This window comes from Nicotiana tomentosiformis, chromosome 1, assembly GCF_000390325.3.
Source record: "Nicotiana tomentosiformis chromosome 1, ASM39032v3, whole genome shotgun sequence".
NCBI classification, from domain to species: Eukaryota; Viridiplantae; Streptophyta; class Magnoliopsida; order Solanales; family Solanaceae; genus Nicotiana; species Nicotiana tomentosiformis.
Window position 1 is genome coordinate 49,018,345 of NC_090812.1, and position 12,288 is coordinate 49,030,632.

At 36.6% G+C, this 12,288-nt stretch overlaps 1 protein-coding gene and 1 long non-coding RNA gene across 2 annotated transcripts; one reads left to right on the plus strand and one right to left on the minus strand.

Moving 5' to 3' along the window:
* The first annotated feature begins 278 nt into the window (after positions 1-278).
* On the plus strand, positions 279-4,351 carry LOC104105485 (ferric reduction oxidase 2-like). Its single transcript, XM_009613796.4, has 8 exons — positions 279-495; positions 1,332-1,434; positions 1,532-1,723; positions 1,821-2,055; positions 2,159-2,486; positions 2,594-2,837; positions 3,163-3,869; positions 4,201-4,351. The coding sequence occupies exons 1-8, from the start codon at positions 288-290 to the stop codon at positions 4,338-4,340; spliced, it is 2,157 nt and encodes a 718-aa protein (XP_009612091.1). The 5' UTR covers positions 279-287; the 3' UTR covers positions 4,341-4,351.
* Positions 3,844-4,285, minus strand: LOC138896843 (uncharacterized). Its single transcript, XR_011410264.1, has 2 exons — positions 4,151-4,285; positions 3,844-3,878 (listed from the first exon to the last, which is right to left on the minus strand). It is a non-coding gene; the product is annotated as an uncharacterized lncRNA (long non-coding RNA).
* Positions 4,352-12,288: the final 7,937 nt, after the last annotated feature.

Consider the following 12,288-nt stretch of genomic DNA (forward strand, 5'->3'; position numbering starts at 1 on the left):
CATGGAATTTTACACGTTATTATATATATAGTATCAGATTCAGAATAATAAGAAAGGAATTTTCCCAGCCGTAATACTTTAGAGTAGGGACATGAATCTTGCTATACTTCAAGAACACGAGCTCACATATTTAATTTGTGTACACTTGAAAATTTAGAAAATATTATTTCAATTCTCTCCTACTTTACTACTATATAAGACTTCATTCCTTTACCATACTTTCCATCCAAAAGGTTTTTTTAACTCATTATCACTAAGAAAAGGAGAGGGAGCTATAAACAAAGAAAATGGATTCAAGAATGGCTCAAAGATCATCATCTCCTTCATCAAGTGACAACAATGGCTTTATCCAAGCAGTTATAATGGCTCTAGTGGTAACCGTTATACTTGGCTATTTTCTGGTTTTGATCGTATCACCAACCAATATGTATTATCTTATATGGACACCCAAGATTAAAGCTCGGGCAGCCACTTCCACGTACTTTGGAGCTCAAGGTAATCCTACGTGTTTGTTCTATTTATGAAGCGTACATGGGCCGGGTTGGTTCGGATTTTTTAATTCCCAAACCAAACTAATGGTGCCGGATTCTTAAATCTATAAACCAAACCAAACCAAACCAAACCAATCAACTCGGGTTTTTCAATCTCGGTTTCTCTCATAGTTTTCAATTTTTTTAGTAAAGTTTTCATAATGTATTTTCCAAGAAAATAATATAGCATTGTACTAAATATTCAATAATAAAGATAATGAAATCGCAAAAATAAATATTGTTAATTAATAAGCCTTAATAAAATGAACATAATCTAAAAATACTAAGTCATGCTAAAATAAGAACAGCTAAATACATGACTAAACACTAAAGAAAAAAATGAACTAAGTTATGTATTTTTATTACAAACTAATGCAAAACTAAAATATAGATATCCTATACATTACCCTTTTTTTGTTGAATTGAACTTCTTTTGTTAGCATTAATATTGATTTGAACTTTATTTGAGTTATTACATTAAGTCCAACCTTAAAATAATATGTAAAAAAGATAAAACTATGAAATTATTTAAGAAATATTTATAAATTACATTATAATAAATATTTCTATATATAAAATATTTAACAATTGTATATATATAATGTCGGGTTAGTTTGGTTTCAGTTTGATTTTTTTTCCAGTTAAAATCAAACCAAACCAATTATGGTCGAGTTTTCTTTCTCAATACCAATCAAATCAAATCAAACCAAATCACAATCGGGTTATTTTATCTGGTTTGACTCGGATTATCGGATTGGTGCGGTTTATCGATTTTCTTTAAATGCATTTTTTTTCTTACAGGAATGTCATTGTTGTTGGACACGTTTCCTTTCTTATTTATTGCTGTCTTGGGGTGTATATACCTCCACTTAAGGAAGAAATCCAGTGATAAAAACACCAACAGGTAAGAAAAAGTTTTTTTTTTCCAGTACGAAGATATAAATATGCAAAACTAGTTATATATGTAATAATTTTCTTTTTTTGTATTTTCTGATTAACAGAGTCGAGGGAAAACAAAAGTTGGCAATATGGAGGAGACCGATAATAGTTAAGGGGCTAGGGATTGTTACAAGGATTGAACTTTGCTTTTTTGTAATGTTTATCGCACTCTTAGTCTGGTCTTATGCGTCTTACTTGCACGCTGCCTTTCCCTTTATCACACCACAGTCTGTTGCCGAAAGTGGGCAGAAAGTGTAAGTAATCTGCCTCTATATAGTACTTATAATTTGTTATCATAATGTGTATGACATTTTATCCGATTATTTTACAATTTTAAATTGGTAATGACAGATGGGAAGTCAAGCTTGAAGAAGCAGGACTGATGTTAGGACTTGTAGGAAATGTAGTGCTTACATTTCTGTTTGTTCCAGTTGCAAGAGGTTCCTCAGTGTTGCAACTCTTTGGTCTGACTTCTGAAGCAAGTGTTAAATACCATATATGGCTTGGCCATATTGTAATGACCCTTTTCTCTGCTCATGGAATTTGTTACATTATCTATTGGGCTGCCACTCATCAATTGTCTGAGGTAATTTATAGTAGGATTTATCATGAGAAGTACTAAAATACAACTAAGTCCAATTGGTGAATTTCTAATTAGTAGTAATTACTCTTTGATTGAAATGAAACAGATGCTTAAATGGGCAAAAACCGATATCTCAAATTTGGCTGGAGAATTGTCACTGCTTTCTGGATTGGTTTTGTGGATAGCAACATTCCCTCGCATTAGGAGAAAGATGTTTGAGCTCTTCTTCTACACTCACCACCTCTACATTCTCTTCGTCGTCTTCTTTGTTTTCCATGTTGGCGTCTCTTATGCTGGAATTATGCTTCCCGGTTTCTACCTCTTCATTGTTGATCGATACTTGAGATTCTTACAGTCGCGATCAAATGTTCGTTTGGTCTCAGCTCGAGTTCTACCATGTGAAACTGTTGAGCTAAACTTCTCCAAGAGTAAAGGTAACTGAAGGAACTAACATCATTTACATTGACAGTGATTGAGGTAGAATGTTATAAGATAATTCACATAGCTAAATTGACATTTTTATCCTTTTTTCAATCCACAGGTTTAAGTTATACACCAACTAGCATCATGTTTGTGAATGTACCTAGCATTTCAAAAATGCAATGGCATCCTTTTACAATCACTTCAAGCAGTAGTTTGGAGGCAGATAAGCTCAGTGTTGTCATTAAGGGTGAAGGAAGCTGGTCCAAGAAGCTTTACCAGATTATTTCTTCCCCTAATTCTGTCGATCGTCTTAATGTCTCTGTTGAAGGACCTTATGGACCTCCTTCCACACATTTCCTAAGGTATGTTTGAAAAATATAATACAGAGTTCATTAGAGTCCAGTAACCAGTAAGTTGCACTGTAATTGACTACTATGCCCTCATACATGCCATCAGTAGATGTGGGGATGGCTGGAAATTTAAGGGTTCATGGTCAGTTTGGTAATGAAATTGGTGATATTGTCACATGACAAGATGTGTTGACAAACTGAACATGATTGAAAATATTATATTGTATAGCAGAAGCGAATGCTTAACTTAGAGTCGGTGTGTTCAGTATCCGTTCTAGATCTATTTCATAGTGTATGTTACAATAATAAACTAAAGTTCTTTATTTCGTTGTTGCAGGCATGATTTATTGGTTATGGTGAGCGGCGGGAGTGGAATCACTCCTTTCATCTCCATAATAAGGGAGCTAATCCACACAAGTGAGTCACAGAAATGCAAGACACCAGAAATCCTACTCATAAGTGTGTTCAAGAACTCACAAGACCTTACCATGTTAGACCTTCTCCTTCCCATTTCTGGTGCCCCATCTGAAACTTCTAAGTTAGGCCTACAAATTGAGGCTTATGTAACAAGAGAAAAGCAATCAACAACAGAAGACAAGAAGAACTTGAGGACCATATGGTTCAAACCCAACCCATCTGATCAGCCCATCACTCCAATTCTTGGCCAGAACAATTGGCTTTGGCTTGGTGCTATCATATCATCTTCCTTCATCATTTTCTTGATTTCCTTAGGGGCTTTGGATAAATACTACATTTACCCAATCGATAAAAATACCAACGAGATCTACTCTTATCCGATAAAGGCTGTGCTGAATATGCTTCTCATTTGCATTTCCATAGTCATCACAAGTACTGCAGCATTTCTTTGGAACAAGAAACACACTGGAGTGGAAGCCAACCAAATTCAGAACATGGAAGGAGCAACTCCAATGGCTTCACCTAATTCTTGGTTCTATAATGCAGATAGGGAAATGGAGAGTTTGCCCCAACAGTCACTTCTTCAGTCAACTAATCTCCATTTTGGTGAAAGACCAGACCTCAAAAGTAAGTTACCTGCAGTATTGACAATATATGGATTTTTTATATCACCAGCTTAAGTTAACCTACAACAACATTAACCCGTCATATATCAAGCTTGGTATACTAGTAACACGGAAAATAGATAAATAACCTGCTATAACCAATTAAATTGAATTGATGGTGTAAATTTATTTTACTGCTTTTAGTGTCTAAAACATATATCCCAAGATCATCATAGCTAAAGAAACTCTTATTCAAATTACCTGACCTTACTAGTAGTTTAAAGATCTATTGGAGACTCTTACCTGCTCCAATTTGAAGAACTCTGCTTTAATAAGTTGTAAATATGTTGCAGGGTTATTGTTTGAGAGGAAAGAATCAAGTGTTGGAGTTCTAGTGTGTGGCCCGAAGAAGATGAGACATGAAGTTGCAAACATCTGTTCCTCTGGTTTAGCTTCCAACCTTCATTTCGAGTCCATCAGCTTCAGTTGGTGATTTTATTTTTTTTTAAATTTCAAGAGACTATAATGCATTATGCATAGAATGACAAAAAAATTCATCCCTCCCCCACCCCCTACACAAAGGGAAAAATAAGATAACAGTATCTTTTGTTGCGTGTGTTGTTATGCTCCGGTTGATTGAGCTTTTTCAAGTGCTCCTATAACAAGTTTCCTTTGTTGTGAAATGTAAAAGATACTGTATGTTCTCTGTTTTAATCCATAAAAGCAAACATGTTGTTGTATGTGAAAGAAATAAAAGTAGACAAAATAAAATTAAAAAAAGTCAAAAAGAGATAACTTATGATGTAAGCGCTTACATCGACATTCTTATAATGTATGCGCTTACATCGGCATTCCTCTGATGTAAGTACTTACGTCGACAGGGCATTCAAATGCCTATAAAAGAGGTATGCATTTTCATTTGCATATCATCCCTCAACTTCTTCTTTCTCTCTTCAATTAATAAAGAGCTATTCTTTGTGTGACCGTAGAGTAGGCAAAAATTGACGAACCACGTAAATCTTCCCTTGTCTTGTCTTGTGCAATTTATTGCTTTTTTCTTTCAAATATTTTTTCACTTCTATTAGCCTGACACGTTTCCCAACAACTGGTATCAGAGCACAGACAGTGTAATTCTGATAGAAAAGTACGGTATTGATGCACGTACTATCACAAGAATAGTATGACACTATTGATCATTGTTACTATTCATACACACTATTCACATAAAAAATTGAAAAATGGCATTGGAATAAAGGAAGGTTAAGATTGACAAGTTCAATGGCAAAGATTTTGGATTCTGGAAAATGCAAATAGAGAATTATTTGTACCAGAAAAAATTATACTTACCTCTGACCGAGGTAAAACCAGAGAATATGGCCAAAGCGGATTGGGATCTATTAGATCGTCAAGCTCTTGGTGTGATTCGTTTGACGCTAACACGAAATGTGATGTTTAACATCATTAACGAGAAGACCACAGCAGGCCTAATGAAGGCGTTATCAAATATGTACGAGAAGCCATCTGCTTTAAATAAAGTCTATTTGATGCGTCGATTGTTCAACTTAAAGATGACAGAAGGTAGATATATTACAGAACATATCAATGAGTTTAATGTAATATTAATTCAGTTGAGTTCTGTCAATATAACATTCGATGATGAAGTCAAGGCATTGATTCTACTATCATCTTTACCGGAGAGTTGGTCTGCAACAGTAATTACAGTTAGCAGTTCATCGGGAAGTACCAAACTCAAATTGGATTATATTAGAGACTTGGTTCTAAGCGAAGATATTCGCCGGGGAGAATCAAGTGATTCCTCAGGATTTGCTTTGAATACCGAAAGCAGTGGGAGAAGCAGCCAAAGAGGACAAAGTCATGGTCGTGGCCGATCAAAGTCAAGGAGAAGAGGGTAATCCAAAAATCGCAAAGACATTACATGTTAGAATTGCGATAAAAAGAGTCACTACAGTAGTCAGTGTAAAGAGCCAAAAAAGAAGAAGAACGATCAATACAAGGAAGAAAATTCAACAAATTTAATTGTTGAACAACTCGGTGATGCACTAATTTGTTGTGCAGATAGTCCAGTTGAATCTTGGATTTTGGACTCAGGTGCATCCTTTCACTCTACATCATGCAAAGAATTATTGCATAATTATATTGATGAAAAATTCTGAAAGGTTTATCTAGCACACGGCGAGCCTCTGAACATTGTTGGGAAATGTGAAGTTCATATAAAGACTTCACAAGGCACGCTATGGAAATTGCAAAATGTCTGACATGTTCCTGGCCTCAAGAAAAATATGATATCTATGGGTCAGATTGACAGTGAAGGATATACAACATTCGGTAACAGATCGTGGAAGATAACCAAAGGAAATTTGGTTGTGGCACGAGACTTCAAGAAGGGAACACTGTATGTAACTTCAATACAGAGAGATATTATAGCAACAGTTGATCATGGTCGAGATACAACATTGTGGCACCGGAGGCTCGGGCATATGAGTGAGAAGGGAATGAAATTATTGGCATCCAAAGAAAAGTTGTCAAACCTGAAGCATGTTGAATTAGGTTTGTGCGAAGATTGCGTTTACGGGAAATAAAAGAGAGTTAGTTTCTCAAAGGCGGGAAGGACGCCAAAGAAAGAGAAGCTAGAACTAGTGCATACAGATGTGTGGGGACCAGCTCCTGTAACTTCTCTAGGAGGCTCGCGCTATTACGTCACCTTCATTGATGATTCCACAAGAAAGATATGGGTTTATTTTCTGAAAAACAAATCTGATGTGTTTGTTACCTTTAAAAGATGGAAAGTTGAAATTGAAAATCAAACAAGTCTAAAATTAAAATATCTGAAGTCTGACAATGGAGAAGAGTATAATAGTCAAGAGTTTAAAGCATTCTGCTCTGAGAATGGGATCAGAATGATCAAGACAGTTCCTGGAACACCGGAACAAAATGCCGTTGCTGAGAGGATGAACAGAACCCTGAATGAACAATCCAGAAGTATGAGAATACATTTTGGATTGCCGAAGTATTTTTGGGTTGAGGCTGTTAACACGGCAGCTTACCTCATAAACAGGGGACCCTCTCTACCGCTGAATTTTGAAATTCCTGGGGAGGTATGGACAGGAAAGGACTGTCACGCCCCGACCTCGGGGAGCGCGACCAATGCTCAATCAAGATAACTCGGTCGAGCAAGCCTACTTGATATCGTCTAACCAATCTTACCCATGAACAATATAAAATCAATATCAAGAGATATACATGAGAAGAGTGAAATGTTCCCCATTCTTTTCTCATTACTAAAGGATATTCATTTACGATTTCCAAAATATAACACGTTTATAGATATGATAAAAAACAGGTTTGCCCAAATACCAGCACTTACTAGTTCAATTCCAAATATCAAACACCACCCACAACCTGTCTACGGAGCCTCTAAGTACAATAGAAGAGAAGAATAGAAGTACCGGCGATAAGGCCCCAATTATACCTCAAAACATAAAGTACAACGTCAAATGACATGAAGCCCGGAACAGAGTAGGACTCACCAAAATCTGCTGAATAGAGAGTAACTGCTAACGAGGATCAAAACCGCCCGCTAACGAACCATCTGCATCCATTGAAGATGCAGCGCCCATGGGAAAAAGGAAGTTAGTACATATGGAATGGTGCTAGTATGAAAACCAAAACACCTATTTAAAGACATAGAAATACAACATGAATACAATGAATCAAAGTTAGCCGTTAAATCCACAGGAAATTATTATAAGCTTTCAATAACATTTATAAATTGTTAAGTCGGGGATCCTCTACAACTACCTTTACAAATAACGGCCCTACCGCCTCACCCCAATATATGTGGGCGGAGGTGTATCACAATACCACAATCTCTACACAAAGCTGCTCTGCCGCCTCACCCCAATATATGCGGGTGGAGGTGTATCACAATACCACAATCTCTACACAAAGCGGCCCTGTCGCCTCACCCCAATATATGCGGGTAGAGGTGTATCACAATACCACAATCCCTATACAAAGAGGCCCTGCCGCCTCACCCCAATATATGCGGGTGGAGGTGTAATCGTAACACCAAAACTCTAGATTCCCAAAATGATAATAGTTTGTACAATGGGTTCTCTTCCAATCAACCGTTTCACACGTTTGGCCTTAGCAAGGGTAGGTTCATAAGGTTTCATCATATGAGAAATAAGTGTTTGATTACATTTGTTTCATACAAGGTTTTCATCCCAAGAAGTGGGTATAACATAATTAAGTCACATTAGAAAATCTTTAACACATCATTCATTCTTGAAATACTTTTTTCCAAAAAGGGTAATACAAAATTTCAACTCATGAACATATATGAGCTAAAAATACTTTGTAAATACTTACAAAGCATAGCATTAATTAAGACAACCACATTTGGGTATGACCTGAGCACATAAGCTTTTAGGAACATCTATTTTTGAAGTCAATTTGGGACAGTTGAATCAAGGCATATTTCATAACCTTTCTCACATCATTTCATTTTCTCGGCACCATTGGCCACAAGTATAACTTTCATTCTTGGCAAATTGGCCGCACTTTATATCTCCAACCCATTTATTTCAATTTCAAGCATCCTTGTAGATTATCAACAATAAGGCATTTCTACTCAAGACTTTAAATACATATTTGAGCAACTAACCAAATTAAGGGTCTTAGGCACATGTGATTTCTTACACAATTCGACATGTTAGTTTTCATTAGAATCACGTTTTCAAATCATAACATATCAACACACAACCCACGCTTAATCACCTTCTCAAATAGTAAATCAACATAACAAGTACATTTGGATTACGAATTGAACGCATATATCTCCTAACACAAGGCTTATTCGGAATAATCAATTTATAATGAGCAACACGGGACTTACAAGGCCATTCTGGGGTTCAATTCTAAAAGAGGAGTTTAGCCAACATACCTGGAATTCTCCCCTTAATAATACTACGACGTTCCACCACACTAAACAACTTTAATCTACAACAATGCAACACAATTGCACCAATATTAGCAATATTTCTATACTTTAAGTCATTTAGACTTTTTATCAAACATCTAGTGTGCATACCTTTCTACAACCTCCTACAATAGAATTTCTTCACCTAACAACCACCTTCCACACCAATGATTCACCTCACAACTTCCATTAGCACATGCATTCCCAACACTTCACTCCCAACCCATAAATGTTATCAATTAATTTATTTTACAATCTCTACAATACCAACACAACCTAGGTTAGGCACTTATGGCTTCCAATCACCGTCCCATAAGTAATAACATATATTTCATACATAATTAATCACCATATATTAGTTAGAGATGGTAGACATACCTCTTGTAGACCAAATATTAAAAGACAACTTTTGGGATGTTCTTGAGATTTTGAAGAAATCCTATGGAATCCAATCAAAACCTTGTTGTAACTAGTGATTGAGAAGTGAGATCCTCATAAAAACACACTTAAAAACTCACCTTAAGTGTGTATTGGAAGCCTTGGTCGGATGGGTGATAGAGAGAAAGCCCTAGTCTTGAAGAAACTACTTAGCCCCTCTCTCTACCCGGCCTTGGGGGTATTTAATGGGCTCCTACGTGTGCGGCCGTGCACTTGGGCAAGTGACCGCGCATCTGGCCACACACACAAGGCAGAATACCCTCTAATATGCACGGTCGCGCATCTGGGCGCGCATATGGCATAGTTCCGGTAACATGTCTATAACTCTCTGTAGAAATATCCAAATGACAAACGGTTTGATACGTTGGAAACTAGACTCAAAGGCTTTAATTTGATAGGTATATCACCACCTAAGTCTTTATATTGTGGGAGTTCTATTCGTTTGAAGTCGGGTCTTGTGCTAATTGAAACATCCTTTCCACTTAATGTATCCAACTTGTTCAACACAAGTTCTTGCCATTCACAAAACTTCTTAGTATGTTCCAACACACCTTAAACACATATTTTCATTTCAAAATGATGTGGTTCTATCCCATGGGTCTCCTTTAATACTCGAATATATTATTTCCGAATACCGTTGGCTCACTTAATCTTAAATCATTAGGAATTTTTTTAATGGGGCCTTACATTCTCCCCCGCTTAGTATCATTCGTCCTCAAATGAGGGTAAAAATTCACCATTAGCACCCAATGTGACTCAGTTGCTATAACACATACCAACAGTTCCAAATTTTTGACTAACTCCCTAAATTTTCAAAAAATTTGTCAGAGTCTCCCCTGTAATTGGGGCCTATCCATCTGCCAGAGAATCCCAAAACCACCCTAACAACATATCCATAACTCAACAAAGTGTCACAGTATATATCAACAACAATGATCTCAACATTAAGGGCATTACATTAAGAGAAGTGGTATCTAGACATGAGTTTCACATATTTAAATCATAACACATAACAAGTACTCTTTTTAACCACAACCATTTGGTTATACAAGCAAGTGAGAATACTTCCTTTACTTTGACGGAGGCAGATCTCAATTTCCGGACTTATCTAACAGGGATGACAACTAAATACCTCTTATAAGCCAATTACCCATTAACTTCACCTTCAATAGTTTCTACCGGAACGATAGGCAAAAGATTTCCAACAACCTTCTGGAACCTAGATACATGATGCATCGGGTGCATGGAGGAAAACGATGGGAAAACATCATACTCATAGTTTGGCCTATTTCCTTCAATATTCCATAAGGCCTAATGTGACTACACATACTATACCTTCCTTAACAATTCACCCAATATATTCATAGATAACATTTTGAGAAAAACCCGTTAACTTTCTTCAACTCTAAATCCCTATGCCCAACACCCAAACTAAACCTTTGGAGACCTCCAACAATTACTCTAAGATGTGCTAGCATGAATATGACCATAAAATTTTCTATCCAATATATTTTATCACGGGATGATTCTTCTTCTTTAACATGTTTGAACCTTCAACCCCCATAGGTTTACTATAAATAAGAACAACGAGGTTCCAGATTGGGCGGGAATTTTTCAAGAATCCATCAATGTGCTGAGCAAGGCATTTTAGGAGGTTATATCCTAAGAGACAGGAAGGTTGATACCAATAGTGCTGACATGGTTAATCATTGTGATGACATCATTGATTCAACAAATAAGGCATAGAGTTTCCTAGTAGGCATTGATAATGTAGGGACCATGTTCATGATTCTGAGATTTAAAAGAAATGAGTCATTTTAGACATGTGACATATGAGAGGCATGGTCGGGAGGATAAAGACCTTAGCGTCAATTATTCTTGGAAGACTATGAGTCATGAAAACGACAACAACAATTGTTTCATTCTATATGTGCCTTGTTCGGCAATAGTAGGCCTCAAAGAGAAATAGCCAAGTATGTGACACCAGTCGCCTCTTGGAATGTAGGGAAAATCAGTTTAACGCGAAATGAGAATATTCTGGCACCCTGAATGTGATATGGGTTTCAAAATTCATGTAGTTGCATTACGCTCTTAACATTAACTAACACAAGGAATAGATATGCCACAAGCCCATGAGGATGAAAAAAGAAGTTGAACACTTGTGAGATTATTATCATTCTGACAACTTAACCCTTCACGATAGTTGATCCTATATGAGAGGACTAGAGATACAACAAACTTGTCTTTCAAATCAATATGCTCATGATATGTGCTAGAATCTTAAACTTCCACCTGAGGTTGGGAGGGAAAGGTCGCGGTAAGGCTACTTAACTTTCAACCACACACAAGGGAAACCATGTAGCTATGACAATTTAATGTTGGGATGAAATCATATGTTTGTTAGAGAGAATGAACACTTTGCTATGAGCTAGACACATTTCCGCCATAATAACTTTCAAGTTGCGATACCAGGCCACTTCATAGGCAACTACAATACTAGGAACAAAGTGATCTACTTACTGCAGAATGATCTAAGTGGACATGAAAGTCATACTGAGATGGGCAAACAAAACCATCTACCTGTGATGAATTTGTGAAAATCTCAAATTTCCCAAAAACTTTTATGCTGGTAAGTGACCTCTTTCAACTAACAGGTACACATATGATAGGTGCTGAGATATGCTCTCATGTTACTAGACAGTGAAACGGATTCATGATAATATTCACAAAGGAGTAAAATGATTGTTCAAACCATAGGAGCCACATACACCGGAGAGATAAAAGAGTGGCTCAAGAAGGATCTCAACAATAGGTCGATATACATTGGATTTGATACCACATAGGTAAACTTTATTATTGTGCATACATAGATCAAGTGAGCAGATGTTATCCATTTGAATCAAAAGGTTCTTGCAAGAAATTCATCAGGTATAATCCCCTGTTGAGAATTTAGGAAAGCAGGTGGGAAGTATTAATCCTAGAGTTATAACTCAATTCAAGG